The sequence below is a fragment of the Mobula birostris genome, chromosome 20, assembly GCF_030028105.1.
Source record: "Mobula birostris isolate sMobBir1 chromosome 20, sMobBir1.hap1, whole genome shotgun sequence".
In the NCBI taxonomy this organism is placed as follows: domain Eukaryota; kingdom Metazoa; phylum Chordata; class Chondrichthyes; order Myliobatiformes; family Myliobatidae; genus Mobula; species Mobula birostris.
Genome location: NC_092389.1, coordinates 35,584,798 through 35,607,922, shown reverse-complemented (window position 1 = coordinate 35,607,922; position 23,125 = coordinate 35,584,798). Strand labels below are relative to the sequence as shown.

Below are 23,125 nucleotides of genomic sequence, written 5' to 3'. Positions count from 1 at the left end.
CTGAAGTTTATGTGGGGCCTAAGAAGACCATTATATGCTGTGTATTACATTAGTGGTGACATTGGTGGTGGTAGCAAATAGAGTGACAAATTGAGCGTGGCAAATAAAACTACAACGTTCCGATCACAGTAAAAAGATCTCAACACATCGAAGCTCATTTAATGTACTCACCTCTACAATGCCATGACTGATGGTGCCATACTGTTTCTTGCGTAACATCACTAAACTGATGACAACTATCATGGCTACAGCAACTGCAATCACTAAAAGGCCAATCAGAGCACTGCCACTTAAACTGAAGTTGCCACGCGTGGCCCCAGTGTCCTGAAAAAAGACAAGGGTTTATAACAAGACTGTGGTCCTTTTCACTGGGTCAAATCTTTTAATTATTGTTAAAATTCCAAGTAAATAGTACACAAGATAAACAGAATCTGGATTTTGCCCATAATTTTTTTTTTAAATGTTGCAATTAATTACTTAGAAACCACGTATGTTGTTGGCAGGAATGTATGTAGTACAGTCGGCCCTCCATATCCACAGGGGTTTGGTTCAGGGACCCCCCGCGGATACCAAATTCCGCAGATGCTCAAGTCCCGTATATAAAATGGCATAGTATTTGCATATAACCTACGCACATCCTCCCGTATACTTTAAATCATCTCTAGATTACTTATAATACCTAACACAATGTAAATGCTATGAAAATAGTTGTTATACTGTATTGTTTAGGAATAATGACATGAAAAAAAAGACTGTATATGTTCAGTACAGACGCAACCATCATAGCTCTTCCGCGCACCCCGAGCAGCGAGAGTGGCAAAAAGCAAAAATAGTGTTCAGCGTCTGTTTTGCAGCGAGCCGTTGTAAAGGCAGCGCGCACCCCGAGCAGCGAGAGTGGCGAAAAGCAAAAATAGCGTTCAGCGTCTGTTTTGCAGCGAGCCGTTGTAAAGGCAGCGCGCACCCCGAGCAGCGAGAGTGGCGAAAAGCAAAAATAGCGTTCAGCGTCTGTTTTGCAGCGAGCCGTTGTAAAGGCAGCGCGCACCCCGAGCAGCGAGAGTGGCGAAAAGCAAAAATAGCGTTCAGCGTCTGTTTTGCAGCGAGCCGTTGTAAAGGCAGCGCGCACCCCGAGCAGCGAGAGTGGCGAAAAGCAAAAATAGCGTTCAGCGTCTGTTTTGCAGCGAGCCGTTGTAAAGGCAGCGCGCACCCCGAGCAGCGAGAGTGGCGAAAAGCAAAAATAGCGTTCAGCGTCTGTTTTGCAGCGAGCCGTTGTAAAGGCAGCGCGCACCCCGAGCAGCGAGAGTGGCGAAAAGCAAAAATAGCGTTCAGCGTCTGTTTTGCAGCGAGCCGTTGTAAAGGCAGCGCGCACCCCGAGCAGCGAGAGTGGCGAAAAGCAAAAATAGCGTTCAGCGTCTGTTTTGCAGCGAGCCGTTGTAAAGGCAGCGCGCACCCCGAGCAGCGAGAGTGGCGAAAAGCAAAAATAGCGTTCAGCGTCTGTTTTGCAGCGAGCCGTTGTAAAGGCAGCGCGCACCCCGAGCAGCGAGAGTGGCGAAAAGCAAAAATAGCGTTCAGCGTCTGTTTTGCAGCGAGCCGTTGTAAAGGCAGCGCGCACCCCGAGCAGCGAGAGTGGCGAAAAGCGAATATAGTGTTCAGCGTTTGTTTTTCTCTCAGCAAGACAAACACTCAGCATCAAGCTGCTGTAGCTTTGAACTGTGAGAGATTTTCGGTACGATTGACAATGCTGCAATGATTGCAGAAAAGTATGACTTTAATTTTGAAAGGGCAGATAGGTTTAGGGCAGGTTTGCAGGATGTTTCGAGTGCTTACAAAGAACTGTATGATAGAAAAATGCGTGAACCTTCCAGTGTGCTCGCTGTCTTTCCGATTCTCGTCTACACTGTGCATACATTATTTCTACTTTATATAGGCTCTGTATTTATCATATCATTCCTGCTTTTACTATATGTTAGTGTTATTTTAGGTTTTATGTGTTATTTGGTATGATTTGGTAGGTTATTTTTTGGGTCTGGGAACGCTCAAAAATTTTCCCCATATAAATTCATGGTAATTGCTTCTTCGCTTTACGCCATTTCAGCTTATGAAAGGTTTCACAGGAACGCTCTACTTTCGGAGGGCAGGGAAACCTGTACAATGGAAATGCTATGTAAATAGTTGTTACACTGTGTTGTTTAGGGAATAAGAAGAAAGAGAGAGAACTTCCGGGGGACTTTTTTCCGATCCTGATCCGTGGCTGGTTGAATCTGTGGATGCGGAACCCGTGGATACGGAGAGCTGATTGTACTGAAATTATTAGCTTATAAAGCATAAGATTTATCTGATTACATTAAAAGGTTTAGTAAGAAAAGTATAATTTAAAGAATCACAAGATAAACTCCTGAATCTGTTTTTAAGTGATTTAAGGTAAACCACCTTTTGGGAGACTGTCCATACCATGTCATTCTCTCCTCCACTGACTCGTTCTGCATTGAAAATCATTTCTTTCACATCAAATCTCTCATCGAACACCTATAAGAGCATGGAGCAGAAATTAAAATTAAATTTTGTATTTTCCCTTTTGTTAATTCTTCCTTTGAAAATGGAAAGATGTAGGCTACCTAATTCAAAAACCCAGTCCATACTTGAGTTTAATTGTGATTGATATTTAGCCTTTTAACCACCTCATTTCAAAGCCTTTAAGTTACTTGCCACACAAAACTCTAACAAATTCAATTTTAAATTTTCAATTGACACCCACCATTGACCTCCACAAATTGTTTCCTTTGGAAGAAACAGAGACCAGAGTTCCACTTATAACAATCAAAGTTCCAGAGGTTTATTATGATGAAACTGAAATTCAGGCAACCAATGGGGAGCTACCGAAGAACAAAGAGCATGTTGGGGCCTCAGCATCATCATTCAATCACAAAACACAGCAAAGGAAGTTACTTAACTCATGAGAACATAAGAATTATGATTAGATGTTGGCCATCTGGTCCCTCAAACTAACTTGGCAATTCATCAAGCTCATGGTTGATCTTTTATCTTGGCACCATTTTCCTGCACGGCTCATATATCCCTCGATTCCCTTAATGTCCAGAAATCATTTGGTCTCCCTTTGGAATTAACTTGATGAATGAGCTTCTACAGTCCTTCTGAGTAGATTATTCTGAAGATTCACTACCCTGAGAGAAATTTCTTCTCATCTCAGTCTTAAAATGTCTACTCCTTAATTCTGAGACTGTGACCACTGCCTCAGGACTCATCAGTCAGGAGAAACTCCTTTCTTGCATCCACAATGTGGAGCTCTATAGGAAATATTTCAATGAGACCACCACTCATTCTTCTGAACCCTGAAGAATAAAGGCCCAATCTACTTAGTCTTTCCTCTCTCAGCAAAACTGGCATCCTTGGCCCCAGTCTAGGGAATCTTCATTGCACCACACACAATATGCTGGAGGAACTCAGCAGGAGAGGCAAGAGAGAAGCCAGAATGGAAAAAGAGAGAAGGGGGAGGGGGAGAAATTACCAGAAATTAGAGAAATCGATGTTCATGCTGTCAGGTTGGAGTTTACCCACCTGCAGGGGGCAGTAGAAGAAATATGGACCAACATGTTGGAATGGGAATGGGAAATAGATTTAAAATGGGTGGCCACCGGGGAAATTCCATCTTTTGCGGTGGATGGAGCAAAGGTTAGCCACCCAATCTACTTTGAGTCTCACTGGTGTCGAGGAGGCCACACCGGGATATAATAGTTGATGCCGACAGATTTGCAACTGAAGTGTTGCCTCACCTCAAAGGACTGTTTGGGACCCTGAAAGGTGGTGAGAGTGGAGATATAGGAGTAGGTGTAACATTAGTCCTGCTTGGTAAGTGACTGCAAGGAGATCAGTGGGGAGGGTCGAGTGGACAAGGAAGTCATGTTGAGAACGATCCCCACAGAAAAGAGATAGTGAGAGGGAGGTAAAGACAATGAGAACTCCATCCCTGTTATGGTGAAGGGATGATTGGTTGAGAACAAACGTCCAAGAAATGAAGGAGAAGCAGGTGAGGGCAGCATCGATGGTAGAGGAAGGGAAACCCTGTTCTTTGAAGGAGGAACACCTCTCTGATGTTCTGGAATGGACAGCCTAAACTTGAGAACAGATGTGGCGATGACAGAGAAACTGAGAAAAGGGAATAGAATTTTTACAAGTGACAGGGTGTGAAGAAGTATAATCAAGATACCTGTTAGTCTGTAGGTTTATAAAAGGTATCAGTGGACAGTCTGTCTCCAAAGATGTTGACAAAGAGAACAAGAAAGGAGCTGAGAGGTGTCAGAGATGGACCAGATAAATTTGAAGGCAGGGCGGAAGTTGGAGGCAAGATTGATGAAATTGATGAGTCCAGCATGGGTGTTGGGTGTTGGAAGCAGGCACCAATGCAGTCATCGATGTAGCATAGAAAGAGTTGGGGAGCAGAAGGCTTATGGATGTACTCAAATATACACAACAGAAATTTGTCCCAGTGACCATAAGACAACAAGACATAGGAGCAGAATTAGGCCATTCAGCCTATCGAATCTGCTCTGCCATTCCATCATGGCTGATCCCAGATACACCTGCCAACTCGCCATATCCTTTGATGCCCTGACTGATCAGGAAACTATCAACTTCTTGGGCTTAGAGAAGCAATGTGGAAGATTGTAACATTGGGACAGGGAGCTTGTGGTCTCCTGCTCTCATTCACAGGAGTGACCTCTCTCTCTTCCTTGCTGGTGAGAGAGAGCCTGTCTGAGTCAGTGAAGTGCTGGGTTATGGACTGTAGTTTTTGATGGACTCCAGATCAAGGTCTCTTTGGGTGTTTTTGCTATAGTTCACATGGTGGTGCATGGGGGAAGGGTCGATGCTTTTGCTGCTGTTTGTGCATGGGGGGAGGGCTTTTGGGTTCTAATGTCACTATCATTCATTCTTTGGGGTTTCTTGTTTTGTGTATGTCTCTGTGAAAAGTAAGATTTTCAGGTTTTATACTGTATATATTCTTTGATATTAAACTGAACCACTCTGAACCCTTCGGAGATACTTGCTCAATTCTTTGCTTCCCACCTTCTTTGCAGCAGAAAACAAAATTGTTTTCTTTCTTCCTTAATTCTGACCAAAGGTCTTCAACCCGAAATATTAACGCTTTGTTTCTTTCCACAGATGGATAAATCCCCAGGACCTGACAGGGTATTCTCTCGGACCTTGAAGGAGACTAGTGTTGAAATTGCAGGGGCCCTGGCAGAAATATTTAAAATGTCGCTGCCTACAGGTGAAGTGCCGGAGGATTGGAGAGTGGCTCATGTTGTTCCGTTGTTTAAAAAAGGATCGAAAAGTAATCCGGGAAATTATAGGCCGGTGAGTTTAACGTTGGTAGTAGGTAAGTTATTGGAGGGAGTACTAACAGACAGAATCTACAAGCATTTGGATAGACAGGGACTTATTAGGGAGAGTCAACATGGCTTTGTGCGTGGTAGGTCATGTTTGACCAATCTATTGGAGTTTTTCGAGGAGGTTACCAGGAAAGTGGATGAAGGGAAGGCAGTGGATATTGTCTACATGGACCTCAGTAAGGCCTTTGACAAGGTCCCGCATGGGAGGTTAGTTAGGAAAATTCAGTCGCTAGGTATACATGGAGAGGTGGTAAATTAGATCAGACATTGGCTCAATGGAAGAAGCTAAAGATTGGTAGTAGAGAATTGCTTCTCCGAGTGGAGGCCTGTGACTAGCGGTGTGCCACAGGGATCAGTGCTGGGTCCATTGTTATTTGTCATCTATATCAATGATCTGGATGATAATGTGGTAAATTGGATCAGCAAATTTGCTGATGATACAAAGATTGGAGGCGTAGTGGACAGTGAGGAAGGTTTTCAAAGCCTGCAGAGGGACTTGGACCAGCTGGAAAAATGGGCTGAAAAATGGCAGATGGAGTTTAATACAGACAAGTGTGAGGTATTGCACGTTGGAAGGACAAACCAACGTAGAACATACAGGGTTAATGGTAAGGCACTGAGGAGTGCAGTGGAACAGAGGGATCTGGGAATACAGATACAAAATTCCCTAAAAGTGGCATCACAGGTAGATAGGGTTGTAAAGAGAGCTTTTGGTACATTGGCCTTTATTAATCAAAGAATTGAGTATAAGAGCTGGAATGTTATGATGAGGTTGTATAAGGCATTGGTGAAGCCGAATCTGGAGTATTGTGTTCAGTTTTGGTCACCAAATTACAGGAAAGATATTAATAAGGTTGAAAGAGTGCAAAAAAGGTTTACAAGGATGTTGCCGGGACTTGAGAAACTCAGTTACAGAGAAAGGTTGAATAGGTTAGGACTTTATTCCCTGGAGCGTAGAAGAATGAGGGGAGATTTGATAGAGGTATATAAAATTATGATGGGTATAGATAGAGTGAATGCAAGCAGGCTTTTTCCACTGAGGCAAGGGGAGAAAAAAACCAGAGGACATGGGTTAAGGGTGAGGGGGGAAAAGTTTAAAGGAAACATTGGGGGAGGGGGCTTCTTCACACAGAGAGTGGTGGGAGTATGGAATGAGCTGCCAGACGAGGTGGTAAATGCGGGTTCTTTTTTAACATTTAAGAATAAATTGGACAGATACATGGATGGGAGGTGTATGGAGGGATATGGTCCGTGTGCAGGTCAGTGGGACTAGGCAGAAAATGGTTTGGCACAGCCAAGAAGGGCCAAAAGGCCTGTTTCTGTGCTGTAGTTTTTCCATGGTTTCTAGATGCTGCCCAACTGCCTTAGCTTTTCCAACATTTTCAGTTTTTATTTCATATTTCCAGTATCTATATTTGTTTGTTCACACACATAACCTCATCTATTTCTTAAAAAATTCAAGCTCATAAGGATCAGACAGCATATTTTAATGAATTTGCTCCATACCACATTCTCATTAATGATGTTCTTATTGTTGCCAACTGCATTTTCATCAGGTGCCAGGCCATCAGGGTCAATCATCCCAGAACCTGTTCAGATTACAAATAGTCTTATTATATGTGCACAAGCTAAATACGAAAGAAAATTGAACAGTATTTATCAAATGTGCTATAAAATGGAGCTTTAATATACATTTATAAATTTGAGTCAGATGGTGCCTGAAATAACATTCTTCTCAGTCAATATCTATCAGCTTTGGATACTTGCACTTAAAAATGTTTCATAGTTAACATAACTATATTATGAAGTGCTACAAGAATTGATCTGGGAAGACCCAATAGAAGATTATGAGAGGAACAGACAATGTAGACAGTCATAATCTTTCTTCCATGGTAGGAATGACAAATACTAGACAACAAGCATTTGAGATGAGGAAAGTTTTTAATCTTACATAGAGCAGTAGGTACCTGGAACAGGCTGCTGAGACAAGTGGTGGTAGCAGATACCACAGTCGTCATTGACAATGAATATGCAGGGAATGGACGGAGATAAATCACGTAAAGACATAAGAGAATCATCTTAATTTGGCATCTTGTTCATTGCAGATATTTTGTAGAAAGGGGCCTGTTCCTGCATCATACTGTTCTATGTACTATGCAAGTTTGCCAACAGACAATTGGTAAGTCAATGAACTAATTTGTAATCAGATCCAAGAACAACTAATAATTTGAAAGGCCTGAAGAGTGATGTTGAGAAAAATCCTGTCCATTCCACTCCTACTCTGATCTGTCCGTCTGTGGAGAGTTAACAATGGGCACAGAATGAGGACTCTCATCTAATGGACTTTCAAGGCTGGAATCAATTGAAATAATTGAAAAAAAAATTATCAAATTTGGTGCATGGCCAAGAAATGTAATTGAAGTTCACAGATCAAAGTGCCAAAAATCACGTATCCAACAATTGTCTAACTAAGCTTTAAATTCCAACCATTACACCAAAATAAGTGGCCAGAAGTAAATGTTCTTTTAGTCTGCATTTGGTTTTACCACATCAGTTGCAGACATCCCACCCTACAAAAACTCATTTCAGGGAGGTAGCACCACTACCCCCACCCCCTGCAACCCTATATTCCACCCCCCCCCGCCCATCCGGTCAACCTCCAAGGGTGTATTTATACAGGACATTTGATTATTAAAGAAAACAACAATTTATTTGATCACATATTGAAACTATTTACACACATTCCTTGTTGAGTATTTTGCTGGCAGTCTGAATGCTAATAGCTAAATGCTAATACAAATAGCTTTTCTATTTCTTTTGCAAACTTTCCTTGTATTGTGATGTGGCTTGCTTGGCATTTTTGAGCATTTTGCCGGATGTCTCAACCTCATAGCAGTCTGTGTCAATGAATTTGTTAATTTTGCAAGACATCAGATTCACAAGTGTTTTGTGAGACAGCTGACTTCTGAATTCTGTCTTAATGTGACGCACCATGCTGAATGCCCTTTCTAAATCACAATTAGAATTTGGCAGCACCAAAAGCAGCTTCATCAACTGGCAGAGCTCTTTGAATCTCAACTGCCCTGTGCTCACAGATTTTACTTTGGACAGCTTCCCCCAGAACTCATCAACTGGCAAACTTTTGTAGTTTGGCATCAGTCCTTCAAGGTTAGTTGAGACCCATAATCTAGGACTTCCAAGTGGAGCTGTTCTCTTGCATCTGCCTTGATCACATTTGGAAATCTCTCTGCCAAAGTCAAAATCTGCTCTGGATTCACCTCATCTTGGCTCTCTGTATTGACCACTGACAGATTTTTCAAGATTTGGTCTCTCATTGGGAACTTCTCCGAGATTTTTTGAAAGCACCTGACATAGAATGCTCTGGCATCTTTGAAGAACTGCTTGTCTTGTAAGGGGGATCTCTTGTGCTTCCTCGCTTAGCAACTGCCTCCTTGCTAGGTACCCAACAAAAAGTTCTTCATCTGGGCGGTGAATTTCAGGGTTGCTCACACTGCGAGCAACAGAGTCATTATTTTTGACCCCTATTAGGCACTACTTTAGTGTAGTCTGGAGTAAAATACGTTTTATATTTTCTTTTTTTGGAACACTCTGCCATGGCGCTGCAGGACACTAAACTGAACTGATGGACAATAAAGGAGAGACAGAGGTCGACTGTAAAGCCCGCCCACAAGAGAAAACTGATAGGTCTACTTAGCACAAAGAGACCAATCAGGATGCTCTCTCTCTCTCACTACGTCTGTCATTCGCTCTCTCTGTCTCTCTCTCTCTCTCTCTCTCTCACTCACTCTCAATAAAATCAATTTCTGGGATATTATAAATAATTTGTGGGCATCAAGGAGCCGTTATCAATATGCGGGAGACTCCCGAACTTCCGGGAGAGGTGGGATGTCTGCAGTTGTGAAGGCTGAGGATAGACAGGCTATTGTGGAAATAGACAAGGGAGTCAAAGAGACACGTAACTGGAAGCTAAAGATGGTCTTGTGGACAGAGCAGTTGCTTCGCAGAACAGTGTCAAGTCTTTGCTTGAAAGTGCACAGAAAGTGCACCAACTTTATGTAATCTACCAATCAGACTTCATATGTGCAAGTTCCTTTTCCTACTGCTACCAATCCACCTTACTTTGCTCTCCCTTTGTTTACGTTTTCTATTTCGATATGCCCATCACCCACTTACACAGTCACTTAAACAGCATGAACACGGGTGGGGAGGGAGGCCTTCAGCCCAAGTGGTCCATGCCAACCAAGATTCCCATCTAGTCCCACTTACACACATTTGGCACATATCCCTCTAAACCTTTCCCATCTATGGACCTGTCGAAATACCTTTTAAATATTCTTAATGTGCCTATCTCAAACACTTCCTTTGGCAACTTGTTCCATATGCAGCAGCTTCTGGTTAATTGGGCTATTGGCTAATTAGGACAACTGTTTATTTGGGACAACTCTGAAAGAACAAAAATTAATCAAGAAAATAGCAGGAATTCCCTTCATTTGAGACTCAATGCCGCTGAAGTGGGACAGAAGACTATTGCAGAACAGTTCCTAACTAGCATCAATTGCATGCACTTATGTGGCTATTAGACACTACACCATGCTTAGAAAAAACAGTTTTTAAATAGCATCAGTTGCATATGTTTCGGTTCAAAAAGTTGTGATTTTTTTCACTGATAGTTGACGAAAAATAAGCAATAAAGACAATCCAGAACTATTTTGCTCACTGCGGTTTCAAGCATTCATGCTTGGAGATGCCAGAAACAGACAGGAGTGAAACAGAAATGATTTCAATGCTTCAACAAGATAGGAACGACAAAGAATTTGAAGGTTGCGACAATCATCTTGAATATTACAATGAAAATGAAGATTTGGATGATGCAATAATGAAAAGCATTGTGTGAAGGCAGTTCATTATCTGCACTGATTTTGTTCATTTGCAGTCAATCAAAAGAACATGGCAGCATTCACTGGATGTATTCCTACATCGATAACTATTAGGAACTAAACACTTTTATACAACTGTAGTCACATTGGCAGGGTTCTAATTTGTTCTGTATTTCATTTAACTACACAACTTGTTACTCAGTTAAACAGTAGTTTGTCTTTTCTTTGAATTATGTTTTAACAATTTCCATGAAACTTCTGCTAAATGTGGCAGCCACTTAATTGGGCCAAAATATACTGGCCCTGATATGTCTCAATTAACCAGAATCCAGTGGATTGACCACTTTGTGTGGGAAATGTTACTCCTCAAGCTCCTATGAAATTTCTCCCCTCTCTCCTTAAACTTATGTCCTCTCATTCTTGATTCCCCAACCCTGGGAAGAAGACTGCATGCATTCACCCATTTATGCTAATTATGATTTTATACATTTCCTATAAGATCACCCCTTACTCTCCGGCAACCTGCTCAGCCTCTTTCCATTACTCATGTCCTGGCAACATCCTTGTAAATTTCCCCTGCATTCTTTCCATCTTAATGGTATCTTTCAACGTTCCAAATGTAGCCTCACCAGCAAGATAGCATCCCAACTTCTATATCCACATCTGTTTCTTCTCCCATGGCTTGCCCTCCCTTTTCCATTCCCTATTTGGTTCCATTGGCCATCATCCCTCCTTTATCTGGTTCCACATCACTTCCCAGCTTCTGTCTCTACCTTCCCCCTCCCCTCATCCAACCAGCCTCCCCCTGTTTGTTGTTTTCTTTTTTCACAGCTGTTTTCACTTAACACCCATCAGCCTCTGTTTCTAACCTGCCCCCCCACCTTCCTATTATCCCCACTTCACCTGGTTCCATCTATCACCTACCAGCCGCCATCTTACGGTCTCTCTAAACCTTTTATACTAGCCATCTTCCCTTTATACTCTCAGTTGTGATGCAAGGTCACGATTTGAAATGTCAACTCTCCACTTGCCTCCAGATATGCTGCCTGAAGCACTGAGTTCCTGCTGTTTTTCTTTTATATATACCAGAATAAACACTACTTTATATTGACTGATTTCCAAATTACTGCATTTCTGAAGGAAGCATGCCATGGTTTCCACAGTCCAGGAATTTTAGCAATAGATTATCAAGGCTAAAGCTTTGGGATAAGCATGTGTTGAAACATAATTAAATTGGTATGAAGTATGGAGGAATAGCAAGCTTCTACCAAATGTTCACCCAGGAGCACTCTCCCTGTGAGATGACAGGGTTACCCAGAGCTGAAGTGGCAATGAACTTTACTGATTGACTAACTGTACAGTGAACTGGAATACTGATGCATCTGGAATCAAACAACACAGAAAAAGTCGCTCCTGAGCATCATGTACCCAAGTAAATATTTCTGAAGTACTGCGAGACTGCTGACCTCCACAATCCCTCAGGCAGTGTGTTCCATACTTTAAACATCCGGGTGGGAAAAAAATGGCACAACTACAGAGCTACTGCCCCACAGCACCAGAATTAGGGTTCAATCCTGTCGTCAAAAGTGTGTGGAGCTTGTCTGTTTCCTCTCCCAACCCCAACGTGTGTTGGTCATTAGATTAACTGCCCATTGTAAACTGCCCCAACTGGGTAGGTGAGTGGTAGGAAAAAGAAAAGAATGTTGTTATTATTTTAATTAGCGTTAGTAGGTGGTTGCCTGTCAGTGCAAGTTGTTTCCATGTTATAGTTAAGACCATGGCATTCTGCGGGTAAAAAGAAAACTTCCTAAATTCCCTCTAAATATGCTTTTCCACATCTTAAACCCCTTAGGTGTGGGGGAAAACTATCTAAATATCTACATCTATCTATGCTCCTCATTAACGTGGATACTTTAATCAGGCTCCCTCTCAGCCTTCTCTGCTTCAAGGAAAACAAACTTAGCCTGTCCAGTCTCTCCTCATAACTCAGACATTTGCTACAGTGTGACAACCAGAACAGTACATGGTAGCACATATTGTGGCTCAACTGATGCTCTGTTTTGTTGTACCAAACTTCCATGCTCTAATGTTCAATGTTTGGCCAATGAATATAAATATTCGTTATGCCCTCTTAGCCACCTCATCCATCCATGCTGCTACCTTTGGGGATGCCTGGACTTTTACACCAAGATCCAGCTGTTTGCCACTTCTTTGGGCCTACTATTCATTTTGTGTATTCTAGCACTATGCGCTCCTAAAATGTCATACCTCACATTTTACTAGGATTAAGTTTGATCTGCAACTGTTCTGCCCATACCATAATAACTCTGGAGCTGAATACCATCATCCTCATTATCAAGTGCACCACCAACTTTATGTAATCTACCGATCAGACTTCATATGTGCATATGGAGATCATAACTGTGAATAACTAATAGGGGCTTCAGCAGTGATCCCTGTGGTACCGAGATGGTCACAGGCTTCCAAACACAAAAATCCTTAACCATTGTCCTCTGCCCCCTATCAACAAATTAATATTGGATCCATTTTGTCAAATTTCCCCAGATCCCAGGGAACTTTGAACCAATTAGACAAAATTGGTCCTCTGGAAGATCAGAATGGTAAATCATGGATGGAGCCAAAAGAGATGGAGGAGATCTTAAATGGATTTTTTGTATCTGCATATACTTAAGAGACAGACACAGAGTCTATAGAAGTGAGGCAAAACGGTATCATCTTCATGGACTCCACAGATTACTGAGGAGGAGGTGTTTGCTGTCTCGAGGCAAATTAGGATGGCAAGTGCAGGAATTGCCAGAGCCCTAGCAGAGATATTTAAATCATCCTTAGCGACAGGAGAGGTACCGGAGAATTAGAGGATAGCCAAGGTCGTTCCACTGCTGAAGAAAGGCTCTAAAAATAAACCAGGAAATAAAATGGCCATGAGCCTGACATCAGTAGTGGGAAAGTTATTAGAAGGTATTCTAAGGAACTGGATGTATGAATATTTGGATAGACATGGACTGATTAAGGACAGTCAGCACGGCTTTATGTGTGGTAGGTCATGTCTTTTTTTTTGGCGTGTGCGTGCGTGCGCATCTGCGTGCATGCATCCGTGCATGTGCGATGTTGGCAGGACAATGTCTTTTTTTTTCATGCCTTTACAAGGCGTGGAGCAAGAGAGAGAGACTGTGTGGCGCGCCACTCCTCACACAGACATTCCGCAGTGTTTTTCCCTTTTATTTTACGAGGTCGAGTTGTGATCTTAACACTCAACCCGGCACGGATGGAAAGTGTACTCAGGAGCAGCCCCGACTGGGTTCAAACCCGGAAACCTCCGTTCCAGAGTCCGGCGCTGATGTCATTGTGCCACCAGCCGGCCCGGTAGGTCATGTCTAACTAACTTAAGAGTTTTTCAAGGAAGTTACCAGGAAAGTTGCTGAAGGCAAAGCAGTGGATGTAGTCAACATGGATAAGGTATTTGACTAGGTCCCGCACGGTAGGTTGGTCAAGAAGGTTCAGTCACTCAGCAAATTTGCGGATGACACCAAGTCTGGGGGTGTAGTGGACGATGAGGGAGACTATCATGGCTTGCAACGGGATCTGGATCTGCTGGAAAAATGGGCTGAAAAATGGCACACGGAATTTAATGCAGACAAGTGCGAGGTGTTGCACTTCAGTAGGACCAACCACGGTAGGTCTTACACAGTGAATGGATGGGCACTGAGGAGTGTGGTAGAACAAAGGGATCTGGGAATACAGGTCCATAATTCATTGAAAGTGGTGTCATAGGTTGATAGGGTTGTAAAGAAAGCTTTTGGCACATTAGCTTTCACAAATCAAAGTACTGAGGACAGATGAGAAGTTATGTTGAAGTTGTACAAGACGTTGGTGAGGCCTAATTTTGAGTATTTTGTGCAGTTTTGATCACCTACCTAAAGGAAAGATGTAAACAAGGTTGAAAGATTACAGAGAAAATTTACAAGGATGTTGCCAGGACTGGAGGACCTGAGTTATATGGAAAAAATGAATAGGTTGGGACTTTATTCCTTGGAGCGTAGAAGATTAAGAGAAGATTTGATAGACATATTCAAAATTATGAGGGGTATAGATACTGTAAATACAAGCATGCAAGCAGGCTTTTTCGACTGAAGTTGGGTGGGATTATAACTAAAGATCATGGGCTAACGGTGAAAGGTGAAAAGTTTAAGGGGAACATGAGGAGAAACTTCCTCACTCAGAGGGCTGTCAGTGTATGGAACGAGCTGCCAGTGCAAACAGTGCATGAAACTCAATTTCAACGTCTAAGAAAAGTTTGGATAGGTACATGGATGGCAAGGATGTAGAGGATATCTATCCTGGTGCAGATTGATAGGAGTAGGCAGTTTAAGTGATTCAGCACAGACCACATAGGCCAAAGGGCCTGTTTCTGTGCTGTACTTTTCTATGACTCTATTCTGCCACATTATCTTGTCAAAGGCTTTACTATATCAATCAGTCCCTCATCTATGCTGTTCAAAACTAGTCAAATTAGTCAATTAGAATATCCTCTTGATTGACAAATAGAACCTTACTATTCTTGATTAATTCCACCTTCTCAAAGTCCTGATTAATCCTGCTTTTTAAAACAATTTTCCAATAACTTTCTGACCATTTATATTAGTTTCACTGGCCTGGAATTAATTGTCTTTCCTCTGCTGCCATTCTTGAATAATGGTACCACATTGCAAACCTCTGGTCAACTGGAACTCACCTTGGCCAGAGAATATCTGAAAATCCCTGTTATCAGCCCCAGCAGTCTCTCCCATCCTTCCCACAACAGCCTGGGATACACTTTATCAGGCACTGAGAAATTATCTACCACCGTGGCACTTAACATCTCCATCTACAATGTCCTTCTCTACAATGGACACAGATGGAGAATCTATTTAAGGCCTCACTTGCACTCTGACTCCACTACAGATTGCCAACCAAGAAGATCCACTGACCATGCTTTTATATTTTCTGTGCTTGGTACATCATCTGTCACAGCAGGTTCATCTGATTCTAAAACCTAGCTCTAAAACATGATATAATGCTCTTACTTAATCTGGAGAGACCCTCTGTCAATTTAATAACAATTAAACAATTACCTCCCTTGCAAGAAATGCAACCTGAGTCTTTGAACAAATATCAGGATCTGCCTGAGCACTCATTTGCTCCCATGTCAGACAGCTGCAGAAGAAGTGAATCAAACCCAATTTGATATTGGTTTTAATATTTGAAGAGTATTAGTCAAGAATGAAACCAAAGAGTCAGGGTGAAGGACATACAAAGTAGAGGGCCTTAAAGTGATTTTCAGCCACCTGAACCTAGTTTTTGGTGTTCTATTTCTCCAGTGAACAATCAGCAATTATTTCAATGTTCAGAGATTATTATGCTCTATAAAGAAAAAAAAAAGTCTAATTTCAAACAAAATGCTCCAATGCAAGTTTAATTACTGGTGCACTAACTAAACTGTTTACATTCACCATCTATTTTCTGTGATTTTCAAAATTACAACTTTTCACAGATCCAAGAAAAATTCCAAGTACCTTCCTTCAATCCTTCATTCACACTTCATTCACACAGCATCCACAAAGCAGCATACACCAGAATGCCATGCAAGTCAATGATGTCTGGGAATGAAGCAAAAATACTAAACTTTGTAAGAACATACAAATGATATGCAACTGGGAGGATGGTGGCAGGGTGTTTAGATGGGACACGTGGGAAGATGAAGAGGAGGAAGAATGGGTGCAAGTGGTAACACTTTGGACAGTTTTAAACCAACCTTTTTTAGTTCCTGGCAATGAGTCCGGCACTGTGTCTAGCAGCAAAGTTAAAAGAAATCAAACAATGAAAAGAGAAAGAAATAAAAATGGAATAAAATAGATGTCCACATATATCTGTTGTAATACTCCAGAACATTAGGTGAGGAAAAGAGGCAGTTAACATGAAGTGTGGATACATCTTAGTTGGTCAGCATTAAATTGTGCTTTTGTCTGCTCTGAAGTCGTACAGTGAGTTGGTGAGCCAGACAGACCGAAGTAACAGGTTGTAAATTCACCATGATATTCAAATTCAACACAGCTGGGATACAGGAAGGGAAAATGATTTGGAAAGGTTGCTGTTTGACATATTCTCAACTGGTTCACGTTCCATTCAAGTTCAACAAATTTTACATGTTCATCTTTATCCAAAGCTCTATTTAGATGGGGAAGTCAACACTCAAACTTTGAGGTTGAGAACATGTACATTTCTTATCATATGCAGTGCGTTGAAAAAGTATTCAGCCCCAATTCTTTCCCATAAATGAAGTACTAACAGGGATTTTGATCAATTTAACTGAGCTTCTATTTATGAATCACATGCTCCTTTTTTCCACAGTAGTGCTCAAATAACAGAAAATTGTAAATCATGAAAAACTAAAAATTCAAAAACTGAAATGTCAGCAGGTCAAAAGTATTCATCCCTCTTTGCTCAGTGCTTAGTTGAACCACCTCCCGCTATTACAGCCAGTAACCTTTAACTCTCTATTAGCTTTGCACAGTGTAATGGAGCAAGATTTGCCCATTTTTCCTTAAAATTGCTCAAGCTGTGCCAGGTTAGTTGGGGAGCAGCGGTGGACAACAATCTTAAGGTCTTGCCAGAGATGTTTAATCAGGTTAAGGTCAGAACTCTGACTGGGCCACTCAAGGACTTCCATTTTCTTCATCTGAAGCCACTCCATGGTTGCTCTGGCATCATGCTTTGAATTGTTATCCTGCTGAAAGATGAACTTCCTCCCCAGGTTAAGCTTTCTGGCAGAGGTTAGCTGGTTTTTATGCAGGATCGCTCTGTATTTAGCAGCATTCATCTCCCCATCAATCCTGAACAGATTTCTAGTCCCTACTGCTGAAAAGAAACCCCACAGCATGACACTACCTCCACCATACTTTACAGTAGGAATGGTGTCACCTGGCTGATCTGGCTGATGCGCAATAATAGATTTACTGTACACCACATGCATCGCTTAGTATTGAGGCCAGAAAGTTCCACTTTAGTCTCATTCGACCACAAGACCTTCTTCCACTTCTTTATAGCATCTTCTAAGTGATGCTTTACAAAGTCTTTACAGGCAAGGATATGATATTTTTTAATAGCCACATCTTCTCCTTGCCACTCTTCCATAGCCTCAGAAACTGTAGAGCCATAAACTTCATGTCCAATTGCAGCCACTGACTTCTGCAGCTCACTCAGAGTGACTGGTGGTGCAGTAGCCTCTCTTACAAGTGTCATTCTTCTCCAGCGATTAAGTTTAGAGGGGCTGCCTGACCTAAGCAATGTGGCCATGCTTTCATATTTTTTTCCACTTTTTCATGATGGACTGCACTAAGCTCTGAGGTATGCTCAGTGCCTTTGAGACAGTCTTGCACCCTTCCCCAGACTGTGCTTCTCTATTATCATTTCCCTGACTTGTCTTGAATGCCCTTTTGTCTTCATTTTGGTTTGGTCTGTTGAAAATCTACCATACTGTTGTTAGAGAGAGAGTGGGTATTTATTCTTATGAATTTGTTGAAAACAGGTGGTCCTCAATAAAATGGGTGAGGTGAGTTGGTAAGGTAATATTGCATCTGAGGAAAGTTAGCCTAGTAATTACAAAGGGGGTGAATATTTTTTCAGTCTCACAATTTTAGTTTTTAATTTTTAGTAAATTGTTGACAGGTTTTGGAATTTTTCTTTTGATTTGACATGATGCACAATATTTTGTAGATTAGCTCCAAAAATCCTACTTCAGTGTATTTTAAATTTAAGAAATGAGACAGTAAAATGTGAAAATAGTTGTGGGGGCCAATGTCAGTACATCATTTCTTAGACAAGGGACCTCAAAACTACTCACAATACTCCAAATGAGGCCTCACCAGTGCCTCACTTCTGCCCCTTGACACACTCGAATATCTAGCATATTGCTACTGTCTTCCACAGTGAAGACCAATGTAAAGTACTTCTTTGGTTTGTCTGCCATTTCCTTGTCTCCCATTACAACCTCTCCAGAGTCATCTTAAAGCAGTCTGATTAGCTATTCTCACCTCTCTTTTTCTCTTCAGATATTTGAAAAATTATTTGGTACCCTCTTCGATATTATTGGCTTACTTAAATTCATATTTCATCTTTTCCCTCCTTATGGCTTTTTTAGTTGCCTTCTGTTGGTTTTTAAAATATTCCCAATCCTCTAACTTCCTACTAATTGTTGCTCCATCATATGCCCTCTCTTTGGCTTTTATGTTGGCTTTGACTTACCTTGTCAGCCACAGTTCTGTCATCCTGCTTTTAGAATACTTCTTCCTCTTTGTGATATATCTATCCAGCACCTTCCAAATTGCCCCCATAAATTTCGGCCATTGTTGCTCTGCTGTCATCCCTGCTAGAGTCCCCTTCCAATCAATTTTGGCCAGCTTCTTTCTCATGCCTCTATAATTCCATTTACTCCACTGTAATACTGATATATTTGACTTTAGCTTTTCGCTCTCAAATTACAGGATGAATTCTATCATATTCTGATCATTGTCTCCTCTGGTTCCTTTACCTTAAACTCCCTAATCAAATTCAATTCATTATGTAACACACTGGTGGGCTCAACCACAAGCTGCTCTAAAAAGCTATCTCGTAGACATTCTACAAATTCTCTCTCTTCGAATTCAAAAACCGGACCAACCTGATTTTCCCAGTCTACCTGCATATTGAAATCCCACATGACCATTGTTAAATTGCCCTTGACACATACATTTCCGATCTCCCGCTGTAATTTGTAGCCCAAATCCTGGCTGCTGTTTGGAGGCCTGAGTAACTCCCATTAGGGTCTGCTTTTCCTTGCAGTTCCTTAAGTCTACCCATGATGATTCTATGTCTTCCCATTCTATGTCTCCTCTTTCTCAGGATTTGATTTCATTTTTTACCAACAGAGTCACCCGACCTCCTTTGCCTACCTGCCTATCCTTTCAATACAAAGTGTATCCTTGGCTGTTAAGCTCCCAACTATAATCTTCTTTCAGCCACAATTCAGTGATGCCCACAATGTCATAACTGCCAATCTCTAACTACAAGATCATCAACCTTATTCCATATATTGCATACATTTAAATACAACACCTACAGTCCTGTATTCATCACCCTTTTACACTGCAACTCATCCCACTGACTGCAATCTTGCCCTATCATCTGTCTGTCCTTCCTGACAGTCTCACTACACACTGCTTCTGCTTGTAAACCAACAGCCCCACCCTCAGCCCTATCACTCTGGCTTCCATACTCCAGCCAATTTATTTAAACCCTCCAACAGTTTGAACAAATCTGCCCACAAGGATATTAGTCCCCCTTGAGTTCAGGTGTAAACCGTCCTTTTTGTACAAGTCATTCCTTCCCCAGAAGAGATCCCAATGATCCAGAAATCTGAAACCCTGCCCCCGCTCCAATTCCTCAGTCACACTTTCATCTGCCAAGTCATCCTTTTCTTACCCTCACTGGCACATGGCACAGGCAGCAAATCAGAGATTATTACCCTAGAGGTCCTGCTTTTCAGCTTTCTACCCAGTTCCCTAAATACTCTCTTCAGGACCTTCTCCCTTTTCCTACCCATGTCATTAGTGCCAATATGTACCATGACTTCCGGCTGCTCACTCTCCCCCTTTAGAATGCCACAGACTAGATCCAAGACATCCCTGACCCCGGCACTTGGGAGGCAACATATCATACGACCATAAGATATCGGAACAGAATTAGGCCACTTGGCCCATCAAGTCTGCTCCACCATTTCATCATGGCTGATCCATTATTCCTCTCAGCCCCAATCTCCTGCCTTCTCCCCATAGCCCTTCCTGCCTTGACCAATCAAGGATCTATCAACCACTGCCTTAAATATTCATAAAGACTTGGCCACCACAGCTGCTTGTGGCAACAACTTCCACAGATTCACCACTCTCTGGCTCAAGAAATTTCTCCTCATCTCCATTCTAAACTGACGTCCCTTTATCCTGAGGCTGTGTCCTCTGGTCCCAGACTCTCTCACCACAGGAAACATCCTCTCTAAATCCACTATCAAGACGTTTCACCATTCAATAGGTATCAATTAGGTCACCCCTCATTCCTCTGAATTCCAGTGAATACAGGCCCAAACCATCAAATGCTCTTCATATAACAAACCATTCAATCCTGGAAACATTTTCGTAAACCTCCTTTGAATCCTCTCTTCTCAGATAAGGGGACCAAAACTGCTCACAATACTCCAAGTGTGGTAAACACAAAATAATCTGCAGATGCTGTTGTCAAAGGAACACTCACAATGCGCAGGAGGAACTCAGCAGGTCAGTCAGCATCAGTTGAAAAGATTAGTTGACGTTTCGGGCCGAAACCCTTCGTCAAGACTGAAGGAAGAACTTTGGGGAGGGTTTGAAGAATGCTGGTATTTGAAAAAAACAGTAATTTTAAAGACAAAGGGGTGGGAGAGGGGAAGCAGGGAGGTGATTGGCAGGAGAACAATGCGAAGTAGTAGAAGGAGACGGAACTATGAGGGAGGTGATGTGAAATAGGGATAGAGGAAGGGGGGGGGGGGGGAGAATTACCAGAAGTTGGAGAATTCTATGTTCATACCAAGGGGCTGGAGACTACCTAGATGGTATATGAGGTGTTGCTCCTCCAACCTGAGTTTAGCCTCATCATGGCAGTAGAGGAGGCCATGTATGGACATACCTGAATGGGAATGGGGAGCAGAGTTGAAGTGGGTGGCTACCGGGAGATCCTGTCTGTTGTGGGACGGAGTGGAGGTGCTCGAAGAAGCGGTCCCCCAATCTGCATCGGGTTTCACCAATGTAGAGGAGGCCGCACCGGGAGCAATAGATGACCCCAACAGATTCGCAAGTGAAGTGTTGCCTCACCTGGAAGGACTGTTTGGAGCCCTGAATGGTGGCAAGAGAGGAGGTGTAGGGACAGGTGTAGCACTTACGCTTACAGGGATAAGTGCCGGGTGGGAGATCCGTGGGGATGGATGTGCGGATAAGTGAGTCGCGGTGGGATTGATCCCTGCGGAAAGCGGAGAGGGGTGGAGAGGGAAAGATGCGCTTAGTGGTGGGGTCCTGTTGAAGGTGTCGGAAGTTGTGGAGGATAATATGCTGGATCCAGAGGCTGGTGGGGTGGTAGGTGAGGACAAGGGAAACTCTGTCCCTGTTGTGGTGGCGGGAAGATGGGGTGAGGGCCGAAGTGCGGGAAATGGAGGAGATGTGGGTGAGGGCATCATTGATCGCCGTAGAAGGGAAACCACGATCCTTAAAGAAAGAGGACATTTGAGATGTCCTGGAACGGAAAGCCTCATCCTGGGAGCAGATGCGGCGGAGACAGAGGAACTGGGAATAGGGAATGGCATTTTTGCATGTGGCGGGGTGGAAAGCGGTATAGTCGAGGTAGTTATGAGAGTCAGTGGGCTTGTAGAAGATGTCGGTGGACAGTCTGTCTCCAGAGATGGAGACCGAGACATCAAGAAAGGGGAGAGAAGTGTCAGAGATAGACCAAGTGAATTTGAGGGCTGGGTGGAAGTTAGAAGTAAAGTCAATGAAATTGACGAGCTCAGCATGGGTGCAGGAAGCAGCACCAAAGTAGTCGTCAATGTAGCGAAGGAAAAGTTGGGGAGCAGTACCAGAATAGACTGTTCCACATAACCAACGAAGAGACAGGCGTAGCTGGGTCCCATGCGAGTTCCCATAGCTACACCCTTAGTCTGAAGAAAGTGGGAAGAGTCAAAAGAGAAGTTATTAAGTGTGAGAACCAGTTCCGCCAACCAGACGAGGGTAGTGGTGGTGGGGAACTGGTGAGGTCTATTATCCAGGAAGTAGCGGAGGGCTTTGAGGCCTTCTTGATGGGGAATGGAGGTGTATAAGGATTGGACATCCATAGTAAAAATGAAGTGGTTGGGACCAGGGAACTGGAAGTTATTGAAGAGGTGGAGGGCATGGGATGTATTGCGGATGTAGGTGGGGAGGGACTGAACTATGGGTGACAAAATGGAGTCCAGGTAGGCAGATACAAGTTCGGTTGACAGGAGCAGGCAGAAACTATGGGTCTACCGGGACAGTCAGGCTTGTGTATCTTTGGGAGGACGTAAAACCGAGCAGTACGGGGTGTGGGAATAATGAGTTTAGCGGCTGAGGATGGAAGGTCTCCAGAGTTGATAAGGGCGGTGATTGTGCGGGAGACAATGGTTTGATGTTTTTTGGGGGGGTCCTGTTCCAACGGTAAGTAAGAGGTGGTGTCAGAGAGCTGCCGTTTGGGCTCAGTGAGGTAGAGGTCCGTCCGCCAGACTACTACAGCACCACCTTTGTCAGAGGGTTTGATGGTGAGGTTGGGATTAGTGTGGAGAGAGTGGAGGGCAGTGCATTCAGAGGGAGTGAGGTTGAAACAGGAGAGAGGAGTGGTCAAGTTGAGAAGGTTGATGTCTCAGCGACAGTTGGAGATGAAGAGATCGAGTGCAGGTAGAAGGCCCGGGCAGGGTGTCCAGGAGGAGGAGGAGGACTGAAGACAGGAGAAGGACTCATCAATAGAGGGAGGTGAATCCTTGCCAAAGAAGTAGGCTCGGAGACGTAGGCGACAGAAGAAGAGTTCAACATCATGGCAGGCACGGAACTCACTGAGGTGTGGACGGAGGGGGACAAAAGTGAGGCCCTTGTTAAGGACAGAACATTCTGCCTCAGAGAGGGGAAGGTCGGGGGGGATGGTGAAGACATGGCAAGACACACTCCAAGTGTGGTCTCACCAGTGCTCTGTAAAGCCTCAACA

The 23,125-nt window shown here is 43.0% G+C and overlaps 1 protein-coding gene across 5 annotated transcripts in view; it reads right to left on the bottom strand.

Moving 5' to 3' along the window:
* Window positions 1-23,125, bottom strand: part of LOC140185139 (amyloid beta precursor like protein 2-like) — a 156,677-nt gene that overhangs the window by 5,988 nt on the left and 127,564 nt on the right. For 3 of the 5 annotated variants that reach the window (XM_072238501.1, XM_072238505.1, XM_072238502.1), the window contains 3 exons: window positions 6,912-6,994; window positions 2,428-2,523; window positions 172-324 (listed from right to left, as the gene is read on the bottom strand). In XM_072238501.1, coding sequence (XP_072094602.1) covers window positions 172-324; window positions 2,428-2,523; window positions 6,912-6,994 — 332 coding nt within the window. The remainder of the gene's footprint in view (window positions 1-171; window positions 325-2,427; window positions 2,524-6,911; window positions 6,995-23,125) is intronic. The other 2 variants (XM_072238504.1, XM_072238506.1) reach the window with 2 other exon arrangements.